General features: G+C 40.6%; 1 protein-coding gene across 1 annotated transcript in view; it reads left to right on the top strand.

Moving 5' to 3' along the window:
• The window catches only part of CTSS (cathepsin S), a 32788-nt gene extending 16140 nt beyond the window's left edge, over nucleotides 1-16648 (top strand). Inside the window, exons 7-8 of the mRNA XM_003817293.6 lie at nucleotides 2034-2136; nucleotides 15887-16648. Coding sequence (XP_003817341.1) covers nucleotides 2034-2136; nucleotides 15887-15986 — 203 coding nt within the window. The 3' untranslated portion in view covers nucleotides 15987-16648. The remainder of the gene's footprint in view (nucleotides 1-2033; nucleotides 2137-15886) is intronic.
• The last annotated feature ends 333 nt before the right edge of the window (nucleotides 16649-16981 follow it).

The raw sequence follows: 16981 nt of genomic DNA on the forward strand, positions 1-16981 counted from the left end.
GAGGATTGCTTGAGCCTGGGAGTTTGACACCAGCCTGAGCAACATCGCGAGACCCTTATCTCTACAAAAAATAAAAATAAAAATTAGCCGGATATGGTGACACTCACTTGTAGTCTCAGCTACTTGGGAGGGTGAGGCGGGAGGATTCCTTGAACCCAGGAATTTGAGGTTACAGTGAGCTATGATCATACCACTGCACTCCAACCTGGGCAACAGAGTGAAAACCTGTCTCTAAAAAACAAGGAAGAAAGAAAGAGAGAAAGAAGGAAGAAAGAGGGGCAGGGTAGGGCAGGGCAGGGCAGGGCAAGGTGGGGCGGGGCGGGGCGGGGCGGGGTGAGGCGGGGCGGGGTGAGGCGAGGCAATTTTAAACCTCATGAACCAACATCTGCTGGCTTCAAACTTTTCTTCTGCAGCTTCCTCGCCTCTCTCAGCCTTCTTACAATAGAAGAGAGTTAGGGTCTTGTTCTGGATTAGGTTTTGGCGTAAAGGCATGCTGGGCTGGCTTACTCTTGTATCTAGACCACTCACATTTTCTCTGTATCAGCAATAAGGCTGTTTCACTTTCTTGTCATTTGTGTGTTCAGCAGAGCAGCATTTTTAATTTCCTTCAAGCACTTTTCCTTTACATTCACAGCATGCCTGACTGTTCGGTACAAGAGGCCTAGGCTAGGTTCTGGCCTGTCTTGGCTTTCAACATGCCTTTCCCGCTAAGCTTAATCACATCTAGCTTTTGACTTAAAGTGAGAGATATGCAACTTTTCTTTTTACTTGAACACTTAGAAGCTATCGTAGGGTTATCATGTGGCATAATTTCAATATCATTGTGTCTCAGGGAACAGGGAGGCCTGAGGAGAGAGATGGGGGTGTGGCCAGTCCGTGGATTAGTCAGAACACACACAACATTTGTGGGTTAAGTCTGCTATCTATATAGGTGTGGTTTGTAGCTCACCCTCAAAATTATAAAGTAACCTCAAAGATCATTGATCACAGATGACCATAACAGATATAATAATGATGAGAAAGTTTGAAATATTGTGAGAATTACCAAAATGTGGTACAAGGACACAATGTGAGCTCATGCTTTTGGGAAAATGGTACCAATAGACTTGCTGAATGTAGAGTTGCCACAAACCTTCAATTTGTAAAAAATGCAATATCTAGCTGGGTGCAGTGGCTCATGCCTATAATTCCAGCGCTTTGGGAGGCCAAATCAGGAGGATGACTGGAGCCTAGGAGATTGAGGTTACAATTAGCTATGATCATACCACCTGTATTACAGCCTAGACAACAGAGCAAAACACTGTTCCTTAAAAAAAAAAAAAAAAAAAGCTAATATCTGCAAAGCACAATAAAGCAAAGCACAATAAAATGAGATATGCCTGTATACACAGAGAATTAAAATGACTGATTGTATGCAAGTTTAAAAATACTTAGAAAAAAAACAAAAAAGAAAAAAACTTAGAAAAAGGTGGTGTGCTTATCAAAGAAGGTTTCTGGGGGAACTATGATTGGAGTGATGCTAAGCTTGGCAAGAACACTGACAAATACAGCATTGGTGGCAAATAATTATGAGCCCTAGTTTATGCATGAGAGTATATGTCCTTGACTTTTTTTTTTTTTTTTTAAGATGGAGTCTTGCTCTGTTGCCAGGCTGCAGTGAGGTGGCACGATCTCAGCTCACTGCAACCTCTGCCTCCTGGGTTCAAGCAATTCTCCTGCCTCAGCCTCCTGAGTAGCTGGGACTACAGGTGCGTGCCACCATGCCCAGCTAATTTTTGTATTTTTAGTAGAGATGGGGTGTCACCATGTTGGCCAGGATGGTCTCGATCTCTTGACCTTGTGACCCGCCCGCCTTGGCCTCCCAAACTTCTGGGATTACAGGCATGAGCCACCATGCCTGGACATGTCCTTAACTTTTTAAATTAACCTTGCTATGTATCCAAAGCAGGCTAATAAAAAGTAATACCGTTTTAAAATGCCCTTTATTATCCTATAGTATTCACTCTTTTTTCCCACCCATATTTGATTCTCAGGTGTCTACTATGAACCATCCTGTACTCAGAATGTGAATCATGGTGTACTTGTGGTTGGCTATGGTGATCTTAATGGGAAAGAATACTGGCTTGTGAAAAACAGGTAATATATTTACACTTTATATTTAATTGGAATCAGGAATTTGAGGGAGTTTCAGCAAATACTCTCATGACTTTGATGATGATCATTATGATCACGATATTGACAATGATGAACTTTATAGCTTCTTACAAAGTGACATTCTAAATTACTCAGTGCCCCCATCTTTTCACTTACGATTCTGCCTTCATCACTTTGTTTTCCTGGTTTATCTTCTGTACTACTTCTGTGATTATTCCTTCTCAGGCTCTCTTATGAACCTATTCCTCTCTTCTATTTAGCCCAAAAATGTTAGTTTTCCCCAGGGCTCTATCATCTGCCCATTCCTCTTCTTATTTTATTTTTTCTTGGGTGCTATAATTCCACTCTTAGGACTCTAGCTATAACCTTTATATGCCAGTAGCTTTTGAATCTCTAGCTATAGTTCTGACATCTTCCCAGAACTTCAGACTTATCTGGACACACCCACTTACATATATCTTAGTCTTTCCAAACTCAATACATCCAAATAATTCAGTACTCTCTCCCCCATACTGTTCCTCCTTCAGAATTTCCCATATCAGTAAAGGGCCACACAACACAATCACCCAATAAGATATGATGGATTCATCTGAGACCTCCCCAAGTCCAACCAAGCAACCAATTAGTCAAACCAATTTTACCTTATCTATGTCCTTGATTCTGTTCCTTCTCTGTTTCTTCTATTACGGCTCTAGTTCAGGCATCTCTAGTGTGGACTATTGCTGTACCTTTCTAACTGGTCTCCTTTACTCTCTATTTTCTTCCCCTTTACCCTCAAATCCATCTTTCATACTGCTGCCAAACTTATTTGTCTAAAATATGAACGAGTCTGGGCTTATAACTCTTCTACTGAGTTTCATTCGGTGTAAAATTAATGTTCCCTGACAGAAGACAAATCCTATAGGCTGTGCTCCCTGCCTTGCCAGCCTCACCTCCTGGCATTTGTTGCCTCCTATTTTCACTCTGGTTATATTGCACTATCCACAGTTGTAGTTCCCATACATTCCACTTTATCTGTAGTACCTTCCTTCATATCTCGGTTTGTGTTCCCTCTGCCTAGAACATCCTGTCTTCTCTTTTGGTTTACTTCTCCTTTTCTTCAGAAGCAGCTCAGGCACAATCTATTCCAGAAAGTCTTTCCTGAATCCTTGGGCTGAGGAAAATGTCTTTTTTCTATGCTGCCAAAATGTCCTATGCATACTGGATCACAGCATTTTAGGCATTATATTTAAATTGTATATTTACCTGTCTGTCACTCCAATGTTCTGTACGTGCCTTTGGGGAGAGATTATGTCTGGTCTTCATATCCGCAGCACAGACTAAGTGGGTGGCACCTAAAGGCCCCTCAATATATGTATTGAACTGACATCTATATCACTCATAAACAAAAGGAACATAACTTCTAGAGGGAAAAAATGGAGGAAATATGAAGAGTTGAGACTTTGGGGCACACCTGGAGTTTCTCTTTGTGTTAGTTTGCTATGGCTACCATGACAAAGTGCCACGAACTGAGCAGCTTAAATGACAGAAATTTATGTCTCCCAGTTCTGGAGGCTGGAAGTCTAAGATCAAGGTGTTACTTCCTTCTCATGTTGTGAGGAAGAAAATATTCGTGGACACAGGAAAAAAAAACTGTATGATCTTACTTATATGTGGGATCTAAAAAAGTCAAACTTACAGAAACAGACAGTAGAATGATAGCTGCCAGGGACTGGAGGCTGGGTAAATGAGGAGATGCTGATCAAAGAGTGTAAACTTACAGGTATAAGATGAACAGATTCTGGGAATCAAAGTTACAGCACGGGTGGAGATGAATGTGTTATTTCATTTGATTATGTCAATCATTGCACAATGTGCACATACATCAAGTCATCACACTGTATACCTTGAGTTTATACAATCTGTCAATTAAATATGTTCTTTTAATTAAAAAAAAATTTGATGCCTCTCCCCTAGCTTCTGAAAGTTTGCTGGTGATCTTTGACTTTCCTCAGCCTTTAGGACCATCACCCTGACCTCTGCCTTCATTTTCACATGACATTCTCCCTGTATGCATTTCTGTCTCTATTCATAATTTTACTTTCTTCCCCTTTTTGAGACAGGGTCTCACTCTGTCACCCAGGCTGGAGTGCAGTGGGGTGATCAATGTTCACCGCAGCCTCAAACTCCTGGGCTCAAGCAATCCTCCCACATCAGCCACCAAAGTAGCTGGCACTATTGGCATGCACCACCACACCAGACCAATTTTAATTTCTATTTGTAGAGACAGGATCTCTCTATGTTTCCCAGGCTGGTCTCAAACTCCTGGGATCAAGTGATCCTCCTGCTTTGGTCTCCCAGAGCACTGGGATTACAGGTGTGAGCCACTGCGCCTGGCCAATTTTCCCTTTTCATGAGCATCATTCATGTTGGATTAGGACCCACCCTAATGACCTCATCTTAATTTAATTAATTATGTCTACATCAACCCTATCTCTAAATAAGTTCACATTCTGAGGTACTGGAGGTTAGGATTCCAACATGAATTTTGCGGGGACACAATGCAACCCATAACACCCCTTAAATCTTTACTTGAAGTACATAGTCTACAAATCAAACAAAAGGTGCTTTCCTACCCTTTTCCCATTGTGGCACACATAGAAGATGATGATATTCGTATGGCCCATGGGGAAAGTAGCTGAGGGGATCAATATCTTGGTTCACTGATAACCTATTCACAGCACTGATCAGCTTGGGTGTAGACCAGTGATAGCTTTTTAAAATGAAACCATTTCCCTCATATCTTATTGACTCTCTAAGGAACTCCCTACAGCAGGTGTTCTAAATTCCCTTCTCTACTGAAGTTGCTCTTGAAGATCATCTATATCTTTTAGTGTTGAAATTCAAATCTGCTTCTCTTCACTCATTCATTCAACAAGCACTTACTAGGCATCTACAATGTGAGTGGCATTATCTAGGCCCTGGAGATACAAAAAATAGTAAGAAACCATCCTGTCCTAAAGGCACTCACAATCTAACATGAAAAAATATATATAATATATATTATATATACATACATAATATACAATACATATTATGTATGCATATATAATATATATACATAATATAATATAATACATAATATACATATATAATATATAATATATTATGTATACATAATATACATATATAATATATAATATATTATGTATACATATGTATACATAATATACATATATAATATATAATATATTATGTATACATATGTATACATAATATACATATATAATATATAATATATTATGTATACATACATATAAATCTCTCTATATATAAATATAAATAAATAAATAAATATATATATATATGTGTGTGTATATATATATATATATCCCAGCCTCCCAAAGTGCTGGGATTACAGGCGTGAGCCACCACTGCACCCAGCCTAGATGTATTTTTAAACGATACAATAAACACATCGTGGTATAATGATACATGTCTAAATGGCTATGGGACTGTTGAAGAGGAAATGCCTAACAGCCTAAACCTCCACAGAGAAGACACTATTTGAATCAAGTTTTCAGATGTATGGAATTGTTCACGTATTGGAGGAGGAAAGTGTGTTAGAGGTTGGAAAGTTGCTCTCAATGACCCAAAACACATATGCAATGGCACATTTCTCACTATCTTGATTCATTTTGCTACATCAACTTTAGCCTCATATCTTACATTATTTTATCCACCTGCCTGTTACATGAGTTTGCTATATCAAAGCAAACTCATCTATATCAAAGCAAACTCACCTGCTCCTTCAGTTTCAACTATTGCCATTATGTAGATGATCCCCAGTTCATAATCTCTGAAAATGACCTCCTAAGTGACACACTTCCTTGTCCAACTTCCAATTTGGCAGCTCTCTTTGAAAAATCCAAACTCCCCACCTACATCACCCTACTACCAACATATACACACTCTCATACTCAATAAGTTTACAATGTTCTTCTCTTCCTTTCTTCCCTCATCCCTGAAAAGGATTTTCAAACAAGCTCAAGGGAAAACTATTCCTTATTTTGGGTAATATATTACCATCTTCAGATTATTAAAGCCTAAGCATCATCTTGGCCTTTTCGTTTTCCCCCCTCAACCCACCCAGCCCTATCCATTTGGCCTGTGAATCATATTTTATATGTATTTTCTCTTTGCCATTCCCAATGGCCCTGCTGTAATTCAGATTCCATTCTACCCAGCTGTAGAGGTATCTTCTTAAAATATAGATCATGTCAACTCCTGCTCAAAAATTCTGAATAGTTCACCATTGTCTAAAAATGAAGTCCAAACTCCTGGCCAGGCATTCCAGGTACTCCATTATCTAGCTTTTAACATAACCTTAGACATTTCTTCCACTATATTTTCATATACCCACAGTCATACTCTGGCCACAGTGAACTACTTATTCATCATTCCCTAAGTTTACAGATACATCCCTACCTCTGTTTCTTTATATATGCTGTATCTTTCTGAAATGCCTGTGAAGTCCAATGCTGTCTACAGAAATCCCACCTGTCTTGGTGAAATGGGCATTCTTATACAGTTTGATGGGAAAGTAAGCTGTATTTATTCTTTTTTTTTTTTGAGATGGAGTCTCACTCTGTCACCAGGCTAGAGTGCAGTGGCATGATCTCAGCTCACCGCAACCTCCGCCTTTAAGGTTCAAGCAATTCTTCTGCCTCAGCCTCCCGAGTAGATGGGACTACAGGCATGTGCCACCATGCCCAGCCAATTTTTGTATTTTTAGTAGAGATGGGGTTTCACCATGTTGGCCAGGATGATCTCGATCTCTTGACCTCGTGATCTGCCCACCTCGGTCTCCCCAAGTGCTGGGATTACAGGCATGAGCCACCCTACCCTGCCTATTCTCTTTCTTGGAAGCAATTTGACAATATGATAAAGAACTTTTTAAATGTTCATATTCTTTCCCCCCCTCTTTTTTTTTTGAGACAGAGTCTCGCTCTGTCTCCCAAGCTGGAGTGCAGTGGTACAATCTCGGCTCACTGCAACCTCCGTCTCCCAGGTTCAAGTGATTCTCCTGCCTCAGTCTCCCAAGTAGCTGAGATTACAGGTGCCCACCAAAACACCTGGCTAATTTTTGTATTTTTAGTAGAGATGGGGTTTCACCATGTTGGCCAGGCTGGTCTACCAACTCCTGATCTTGGGTGATCTGCCTGTCTTGGCCTCCCAAAGTGCCAGGATTACAGGCGCAAGCCACTGCGCACAGCCAGTGTCCCATTACTTTTATTTCTTGGAATCTATATGAAGAAAATAATCCTAAATATGGGAAAACTTTCATACACAACTTATGTGAATTGTAGCATTATTCTTTAATAGTAAAAACTAGTAAGTAGCCAAAAATGCCTAACAATAGGTGTATGATTAAATAAACTATGACATAATCAACTCCATGCATTAGAATTTTTCAGACTATTATTAATAACCTAATAAAATACTTGGGATATATATTTAAATGAAAAAAGATACACATAAATACAAAATTTATATGTAGTATAAATATTAGCTGAATGTGGTAAGCTGATGCTTATAACTCTAGAGCTTTGGGAGGCCAAGGCAGGAGGATCACTTGAGGCCAGGAGTTTAAGACCAGCAACATAGGGAGACCCAGTCTCTATAAACAAATCTAAAAAATTAGCTGGGCATGGTGGCATGTGCCTGTAATATCAACTACTCAAGAGGCTGAGGTAGGAGGATTTTTTGAGCTGAGGAGTTTGAGGCTACAGTGAGCCATGATCACACCACTGCCCTCTGGCCTAGGTGACAGAGCAGGACCCTATGTCAAAAAAAAATTTAAGTTAAACATAGTATGTCCAACCAGGCTTAGTGGCTCATGCTTGTAATCCCAGCACTTTGGGAGGCTGAACTGGGAGGATCGCTTGAGCCCAGGGGTTCAAGACCAGCATGGGGAACATAGTGAGACCCCATCTCTAAACAAAAATAAGCCAGGCATGGTGACACACACTTGTGGTCCCAGCTACTTGGGAGACTGAGGTGGGAATATCACTTGAGCCCAGGAAGTTGAGGCCGCTGTGAGTGAGCCATGATCACATCACTCAACTCTAGCTTCAGTGACAGAATGAGACCCTATCTCGAAAAAAAAAGGAAGGACGTCGGGCACAGTGGCTCATGCCTGTAATCCCAGCACTTTGGGAGGCCAAGGCAGGTGGATCACTAGGTCAGGAGATCAAGACCATCCTGGCTAACACGGTGAAACCCTGTCTCTACTAAAAATACAAAAAAAATTAGCCAGGCGTGGTGGCGCATGCCTGTAGTCCCAACTACTCGGGAGGCTGAGGGAGGAGGATGGCATGAACCTGGGAGGCGGAGCTTGCAGTGAGCCAAGATCACACCACTGCGCTCCACACTCCAGCCGGGGTGACAGAGCGAGACTCCGTCTCAAAAAAGGAAGGAAAAAAAAGAAAGGTATTAATTTTAAAATGAAAAAAAAGTCATTACAAATCCTATTCATTTTTTAAATCCTGCCTCAAATACTATCTCCTTCATACCCCATTCACTTAGAATTGTTTCTCTAATTCCTAAGCTTTGGCAATGCTTTATGAATTCTATTATAGTATTTTACACATATCCCTTGTGTTATAGCTATTTGTGCAAACCATGCCCCATTCACTAAAATGTAAACTTCTTCAAGGTAGGATAGTCTCTTGTTCATTTTTGCATCTTCATTTGGACACTGATTCAACAAACATGTATTGAGTACCTACCATGTGCCAAGCTAGGAACTAGCGATTGGAAATGAAAAATGCAGCTCTTCTACCATCCCTCAAGGTACTCATAGTCTAATGGAGTGAAGGAAACAGGCAGGTGCATGTGTAGTCCATTGCAACTCAATGTGATAAATGCTAAAATCGAGGTGGCATAAGTTGCACTGGAGGCATAGAAGAACTTCGGCAGGTTATTTAACTTCTTTAATTTTAGTTTCATCAGCCTTCTTACAATGGAAGAGAGTTAGGGCCTTGCTCTGGATTAGGTTTTGGCTTAAGGGCATGTTGTGGCTAGTTTGCTCTTTTATCTAGGCCACTCAAATCATATCAGCAATAAGGCTGTTTCACTTTTTTTTCTTTCTTTACTTTTCTTTTTCTTCTTTCTTTCTTTTTGTTGTTGTTGTTGTTGTTGTTGAGACAGGTCTCACTTTGTCACCCAGGCTGGAGTGCAGTGGCACAATCTCAGCTCACTGCAACCTCCGCCTCCCTCCAAGTAGCTGGGACTACAGGCATGTGCCACCAGGCACGGGTAATTTCTGTATTTTTAGCTTGTTGCCCAGGCTGGTCTTGAACTCCTGAGCTCAAGTCATCTACCCACCTCAGCTTCCCAAAGTGCTGGAATTACAGGCATGAGCCACTGCACCTGGCCTGTTGTTTAGCTTTCATTCATGTGTTCACTGGAGTAGCATTTTAATTTCCTCCAAGAACTTTCCCTTTGCATTCACACCATGGCTAACTGGTTCAAGAGGTCTAGCTTTCAGCCTACCTTGGCTTTCACAAAGCATAATCATTTCTAGCTTTGATGTAAAATGAGAGATGTATAACTCTTCCTTTCACTTGAACACTTAGAAGCCACTGTAAGGTTGTTTTTTGTTTTTGTTTTTTGAGACAGTCTCCCTCTGTTGCCCAGGCCTTGGAGTACAGTGGTGCAATCTCAGCTCACTGAAACCTCTGCCTCCCAGGTTCTAAGCAATTCTCCTGCCTCAGCCTCCGGAGTAGCTGGGATTACAGGCACGCACCACCACACCCTGCTAATTTTGTATTTTTAGTACAGACGGGGTTTCGCCATGTTGGCCAGGCTGGTCTCGAACTCTTGTCCTCAGGTGATCCACCTGCCTTGGCCTCCCAAAGTGCTAGGATTACAAGCGTGAGCCACCGCACCTGGCCCATTGTAAGGTTATTAATTGGCCTAATTTCAATATCATTGTGTCTCAGGGAAAAGGGAGGCCCGAGGAGAGAGAGAGAGATGGGGGAAGTGTCAGTTAGTGGAGCAGTCAGAACACACACCACTTATCAGTTAAGTTCACCATCTTATATGCACGTGGCTCATGGTACCCCAAGACAATTACAATAGTAATATTAAAGATCACTGATCCCAGCTTGGGCAACATAGCAAGACTCTGTCTCTACAGATAGTTTTTTTTTTAATTACCCGGGCATGCTGGTGCATATTTGTGGTCCCAGCTACTTGGGAGGCTGAGGCAGGAGCGTGAGACCTGGAGGCTGAGGCTGCAGTGAGCTGCGATTGTGCCGCTGCACTCCAACCTGGATGACAGAGTGAGACCCTATCTCAAAAAAAAAAAAAAAAAAAAAAAAAAATCACTGATCACAGATCACCGTAACAGATTTGCTAATAATGAAAACAGTTGAAATATTATGAGAAATGCCAAAATGTGACACAGGGACACAAAGTGAGCACAGGCTGTTGGAAACATTGTGCCGATAGACTTGCTCCATGCAGGGTTGCCACAAACCTTCAATTTGTAAAATATGCAAAATTTGCAATGCACAATAAAGCAAAGCACAATAAAACAAGATTTGCTTGCACTTCTCAATACCTCTGCTGTTACCATTAGAGTTCAAGCCACCATCCATCTCCTGGTCTATTGCAATAATCTCATAACTGGTAGCTGCTTCCCTCTTGTTTGCTTGGAATCAATCCTCTACACAGTAACCAGAATTATCTTTTTAAAGCATAAAGTAGATTATGTTACCCTTCTACCCCAAACCCTCTAATGGCTTTCCTTCCCACTCAGAATAAAACCCATGACCTGTAAAGCATGACATTATCTGGCCTTAGCCTGCCTCTCCAACTACCTCTCCAACTACTCTCTCCTCTCTCACTCAGCTCCCAGCACATTAGCCTTTTGGCTATTTCTTGACACATCATGCTTATTTCTAGCCCTTTATCCAGGTCTTTGCCTCACTTGCATCTTTGCTCAAACATCCACTCAGCGAAGCTTTTCCCGACCATTCCACCTAAAATTGAGCCCTGTCTCCTAACACTCTGTATCCCTTATCCTGCTTTATTTTTCTTTATTGTACTAATCATATATATCATCAAGTATTTCTTCGTTTATCATATGTTTCTCCTCTAGAACCTAGGCTTTAGAAAGACTTTGTCTCTGTAATCCTAATGCCTAGAAGAGTGTCTGGCACAGCCTAAGAAGCCCAGGACTTCAGTCTATTACAAAGGAAACTGGCATTGATTTTAGAAGGAATAATAAGTTAGTAGCCTTATAATATGCAAGGAGAAGGTAGGGTGATCAACTTTCCCACTTTGCTAAGGGCTACGAGGCTTTCTGGGACATAGGACTTTCTTTTTAAAAACGGGATAGTCCCAGGCAAACTGGGACTGGTGATCACCCTAGAAGAACGCTATATATTTTTTTAAAAGTAGACGGACTCAGCCCGGCTCAGTGGCTCACGCCTGTAATCCCAGCACTTTGGGAGGCCGAGGTGGGAGGATCACCTGAGGCTGGGAGTTCGAGACCAGCCTGGCCAACATGGAGACACTCCATCTCTACTAAAAATACAAAATTATCCGGGCATGATGGCGCACGCCTGTAATCCCAGCTACTCAGGAGGCTGAGGCAGGAGAATCACTTGAACCTGGGAGGTGGAGGTTGCAGTGAGGCGAGGTTGTGCCATTGCACTCCAGCCTGGGCAACAAGAGTGAAACTCCGTCTCAAAAAAAAAAAAGTAGATGGACTCTACTTGAGTCCAATCTGATGTACTCATACCTGGATAATAATAAAAATAGCTACCTTCACTTAGTAAGCATTGGCTATATACCAAATATTGTGTGAGTACTTTAAATACATTCTCTCATTTAATTTTTAAAGTACTCTTATGAGATAGGCATTTAGTTAACAAACTCACCTAAAGTTGAACAGTTTGAGTGAAAGAGCTATAGAATTAATAAAAATATACAACTTGGTAAGTACCGAAATGAACATTTGGAGCACATCTTGTATAATTCTGAAGGCAAGACTTTGTCCTCAGATACTTTACTTAGCTTAAGATTTTTTTTTTTTATCAGTTTCATTGTTTAAGGGAAGTTAGCAGGACTCAGTCTAAAAGAGGTCTGGGATCTTTTGCAAAACTGGGGGCAATTGATCTTGGTCGGTAAAACTGAGAAAAGTAAATTGTTTAGATGTTGAATGGGGTCTGGGATTCCTTGGTCTCACTGACTGAATTCATACTGCTAGTAACTAGACCCTCAATTCAATTTTCATACTAGAACTCAGGTCCAAATTCAGTTCACCTAAAATGATTTATTTTACCTATTATTTAAGGCAGTGACCATAGTAGGATATAAATTACATGAGATCCTAGATGTACTGGTCTGAATTTCATTCCCCATATGACTTCACTCACAGAGATAACTGTAGGGATAGGCATAGATAAAAGTTAGAGTGGGCTTTGGAATAAAATAATCCTAGATTTGACCTCTGGCTTCACAATTTACTATCTATGTGACTTTTGGCAAGCTACTTTACCACTCTGCCCTTCTGTTTTTTTCTTTAGTAAAAGAAGATAATATTCACCTCACAGGATGATGATTAAATTAGATAATTTATGTTAATCTGTTTGGCACAGAGTAAGTGCTAAATAAGTGGTGTCTATTAATATTAATAATAGCCTGGCCAGATTCTTGTTATTGCTTTTGCTTATCAAACTGGATATTAAAAGAGCATTGCTACAGCTTGGGCAACATAGTGAGACCTCTTCTTTACTAAAATAAAAAACTGGGCCGGGCGCAGTGGCTCACGCCTGTAATCCCAGCACTTTGGGAGGCTGAGGCGGGCAGATCACAAGGTCAGGAGATCGAGACCATCCTGGCTAACACGGTAAAACCCCATCTCTACTAAAAAATACAAAAAAATTAGCCGGGCGTGGTGGTGGGAGCCTGTAATTCCAGCTACTGAGGAGGCTGAGGCAGGAGAATGGCATGAACCCGGGAGGCGGAGCTTGCAGTGAGCCGAGATTGTGCCACTACACTCCAGCCTGGGCCACAGAGCAAGACTCCATCGCAAAAAAAAAAAAAAAAAATTGGCCAAGCATGGTGGTACGCACATGTGGTCCTAGCTACTTTTAAGGCTGAGGCAGGAGGATTGCTTGAGCACAGGAGGTCGAAGCTGCAGTGAGCTGTGATTGCACCACCACACTCCAACCAGGGCAACACGGTGAGACTCTGTCAAAAACAAACAAACAAACAAACAAACAAACAAACAAAAAACCCACTACAGCCATTGGTTTATTAGAGGTGACGATGGAGTTTGAATTTTATTGTAAAGGCATGGAGAGCCATTGACAATTTCTAAGCAGTGGAGTGGCAATTAAGTGAAAGGAAGTAAAGAAAGGAGCTCATGAAAATGTTTGAGAAGGACTGACCAGAGAGAGATAAGAAAATCAGAACATAGTAGTGTCTTGAAGCCAAGAGACCAGTAAGGTGGGAGTAGACAAGTGTGTTAAATGGTACAGAGAGAAAAAAATAGGACCTGCAAAATGTCCAATGAGGGCTGATACATAGAATATTTAAGGCCTCTTAAAGCACAGTCCTTTTAAATGGTGTCATTTGTCTTCCAACAATAAACCAGCATTTCTTAGGTTCTCCACTGCATGCAAAAACACAAACTTTGAGTCCCTGAGCCAAAATTTCTAACAGCTTCCCTTTGCCTTTGTAATTGAAGTACATGTTCCTCCACCTGCTGTTCTAAGCTGTTCACAACATGGCCCCAAACCAGCTTTCTATCCTCTTTTTCCACTATTCTACTAAAGATATCCAGTTTTCCTTTCAACTAAATTTCTTACTGCTCTCCAGACACACTAGGCATTTTCTCAATTTCATACTTTTATTTGTATCCTAGAGCACTTAATGAATTTTGCCTTGTATGATATTTATATACCTACCACTATAAAATCTCAGAATGATAAAGAGCTTCAGAAATCATTCCTCTTACAAGGATTTTCTAAGTTTTTTCATCAGTCTTGGTAAAGTAACAAAAATAAGAATATTTTGGTGACTTTTTCAGTAATATAAATTTATTTACTCAAAAGACTATCCTTAAAATAGAGATTATGTCTTTGGATTTTTTGCTTTTGGTGTTAAAATGTATTTTCTTTTACAACATAATGGTGACAGTAAGTAGTATGGTTTTTATTTATTTTCTTTTTTTGAGACAGTCTCACTCTGTTGCCCAGGCTGGAGTGCACAGGCGCAATCTCGGCTTACTGCAACCTCTGCCTTGCCTCCCAGGTTCAAGCGATTCTCCTACCTCAGCCTCTCGAGTAGCTGGGACTACAGGCTTATGCTACCATGCCCAGCTAATTTTTGTATTTTTAGTAGAGACGGGGTTTCACCATGTTGATCAGGCTGGTCTCGAACTCCTGACCTCAAATGATCTGCCCGTGTCTGCCTCCCAAAGTGCTGGGATTACAGGCTTGAGCCACCGTGCCCGACCAATAGTATGCTTTTTAAAAAAGATGTCCATACAGCTGGGCGTGGTGGCTCACACCTGTAATCCCAACTCTTTGGGAGCCTGAGGTGGGTAGATCACTTGAGGTCAGGAGTTGGAGACCAGCCTGACCAACATGGAGAAACCCCATCTCTACTAAAAATACAAAATTAGCCCTCGTGGTGGCACATGCCTGCAGTCCTAGCTACTTGGGAGGCTGAGGCAGGAGAATCACTTGAACCCAGGAGATGGAGGCTGCGGTGAGCTGAGATTGCACCATTGCACTCCAGTCTGGGCAACAAGAGCGAAACTTCACCTCCAAAAAAAAAAAAAAGATGTCCATACATGCTAATTTTAAAATTGATAACTGTATATCTATCTGTAAAAACTTTTTGAACTCCTCTAAGTCCATTAAATCAAAAAGTGAAACACTGATCTACTCGAACCCTAATCCGACCCATGATTTTTCTCTGCAACATCTCTAAGAAGTAGCCTCTGCTGCAGAGTAGCTAAGGAATACAGGTGCATGCCACCATGCCTGGCTAATTAAAAAAAAATTTTTTTTGTAGAATCAGGGACTTGCTATTTTGCCCAGGCTGGTCTCAAACTCTGGCCTCAAACAATCCTCCCACTTCAGCCTCTCAAAGCACTTGGATTACAAGTGTGAGCCACCATGCCTGGCTCATTTTTCAATAGCTTTAATTATGAGAAAGTCTTAGCTCCACTTCTAGATCAAAAAGCTCTTTCAGAGCTGCATTTTTGTTGTTTGCTTTAGAATTCCCTGCCCTATACCTTTTTCATAGTAGTCACTCAAAAATATTTCTTAATTGACATTCTCTAGAGGAATTTAAGTTTGATAGAAAATCATTACACATGATACTGTTATCAAAAAATTTAGAGATAAAGGCTTATAAAGGATACTAATACTCTTTCTTTAGAGAAGGCATATTTGCAAAGTAGGAGGATTAAAGGACTGGGATGGATCTTACTATAGTTTTCCTTAGGTATTAAGTCTATTCATCAATATAGCACTAAAGCTTTCCAAACCATTATTTTGAGTTACCTGAAATCCCTGGAGAAATTATTATCTTATTTCATTCTAATTTTGTTTTACGGCCTTTCATATGTAATCACTTATAGGAGAAAAACAATGAGATAAAAAGTTGATAACATGATTTGATTGTACACATTTGTAATTTTGTATTATTTCTTTTTCTAAAGCTGGGGCCACAACTTTGGTGAAGAAGGATATATTCGGATGGCAAGAAATAAAGGAAATCATTGTGGGATTGCTAGCTTTCCCTCTTACCCAGAAATCTAGAGGATCTCTTCTTTTTATAACAAATCAAGAAATATGAAGCACTTTCTCTTAACTTAATTTTTCCTGCTGTATCCAGAAGAAATAATTGTGTCATGATTAATGTGTATTTACTGTACTAATTAGAAAATATAGTTTGAGGCCGGGCACGGTGGCTCACACCTGTAATCCCAGTACTTGGGAGGCCAAGGCAGGCATATCAACTTGAGGCCAGGAGTTAAAGAGCAGCCTGGCTAACATGGTGAAACCCCATCTCTACTAAAAATACAAAAAATTAGCCGAGCACGGTGGTGCATGCCTGTAATCCCAGCTACTTGGGAGGCTGAGGCACGAGATTCCTTGAACCCAAGAGGTTGAGGCTGTGTTGAGCTGAGATCACACCACTGTACTCCAGCCTGGATGACAGAGTGGAGACTCTGTTTCAAAAAAACAGAAAAGAAAATATAGTTTGATTCTTCATTTTTTTAAATTTGCAAATCTCAGGAAAAAGTTTGCTAAGTATTAGTAATGTACTATAGATATAACTGTACAAAAATTGTTCAACCTAAAACAATCTGTAATTGCTCATTGTTTTATTGTATACGCTTTGTCTTTTTAAGACCCCTAATAGCCTTTTGTAACTTGATGGCTTAAAAGTACTTAATAAATCTGCCATTTCAAATTTCTATCATTGCCACATACCATTCTTATTCCTAGGCAACTATTAATAATCTATCCTGAGAATATTAATTGTGGTATTCTGGTGATGGGGTTTAGCAACTTCGATGGAAGAAAATATTAGGCTATAAATGTCCTAAGGACTCAGATTGTATCTTTGCACAGAAGAGGATTCAAAACGCCACGTGTAGTGGCTCATGCCTGTAATCCCAACACTTTGGGAGGCTGAAGTAGGAGGATCGTCTTGAGCCCAGGAGTTCAAGACCAGCCTGGACAACATAGTGAGACCTTGTCTCCACAAAAATAAAAAAGAAACTATCCAGGAGTGGTGGTGTGTGCCT

The sequence above is a fragment of the Pan paniscus genome, chromosome 1 (genome assembly GCF_029289425.2).
Source record: "Pan paniscus chromosome 1, NHGRI_mPanPan1-v2.0_pri, whole genome shotgun sequence".
Lineage (NCBI taxonomy): Eukaryota > Metazoa > Chordata > Mammalia > Primates > Hominidae > Pan > Pan paniscus.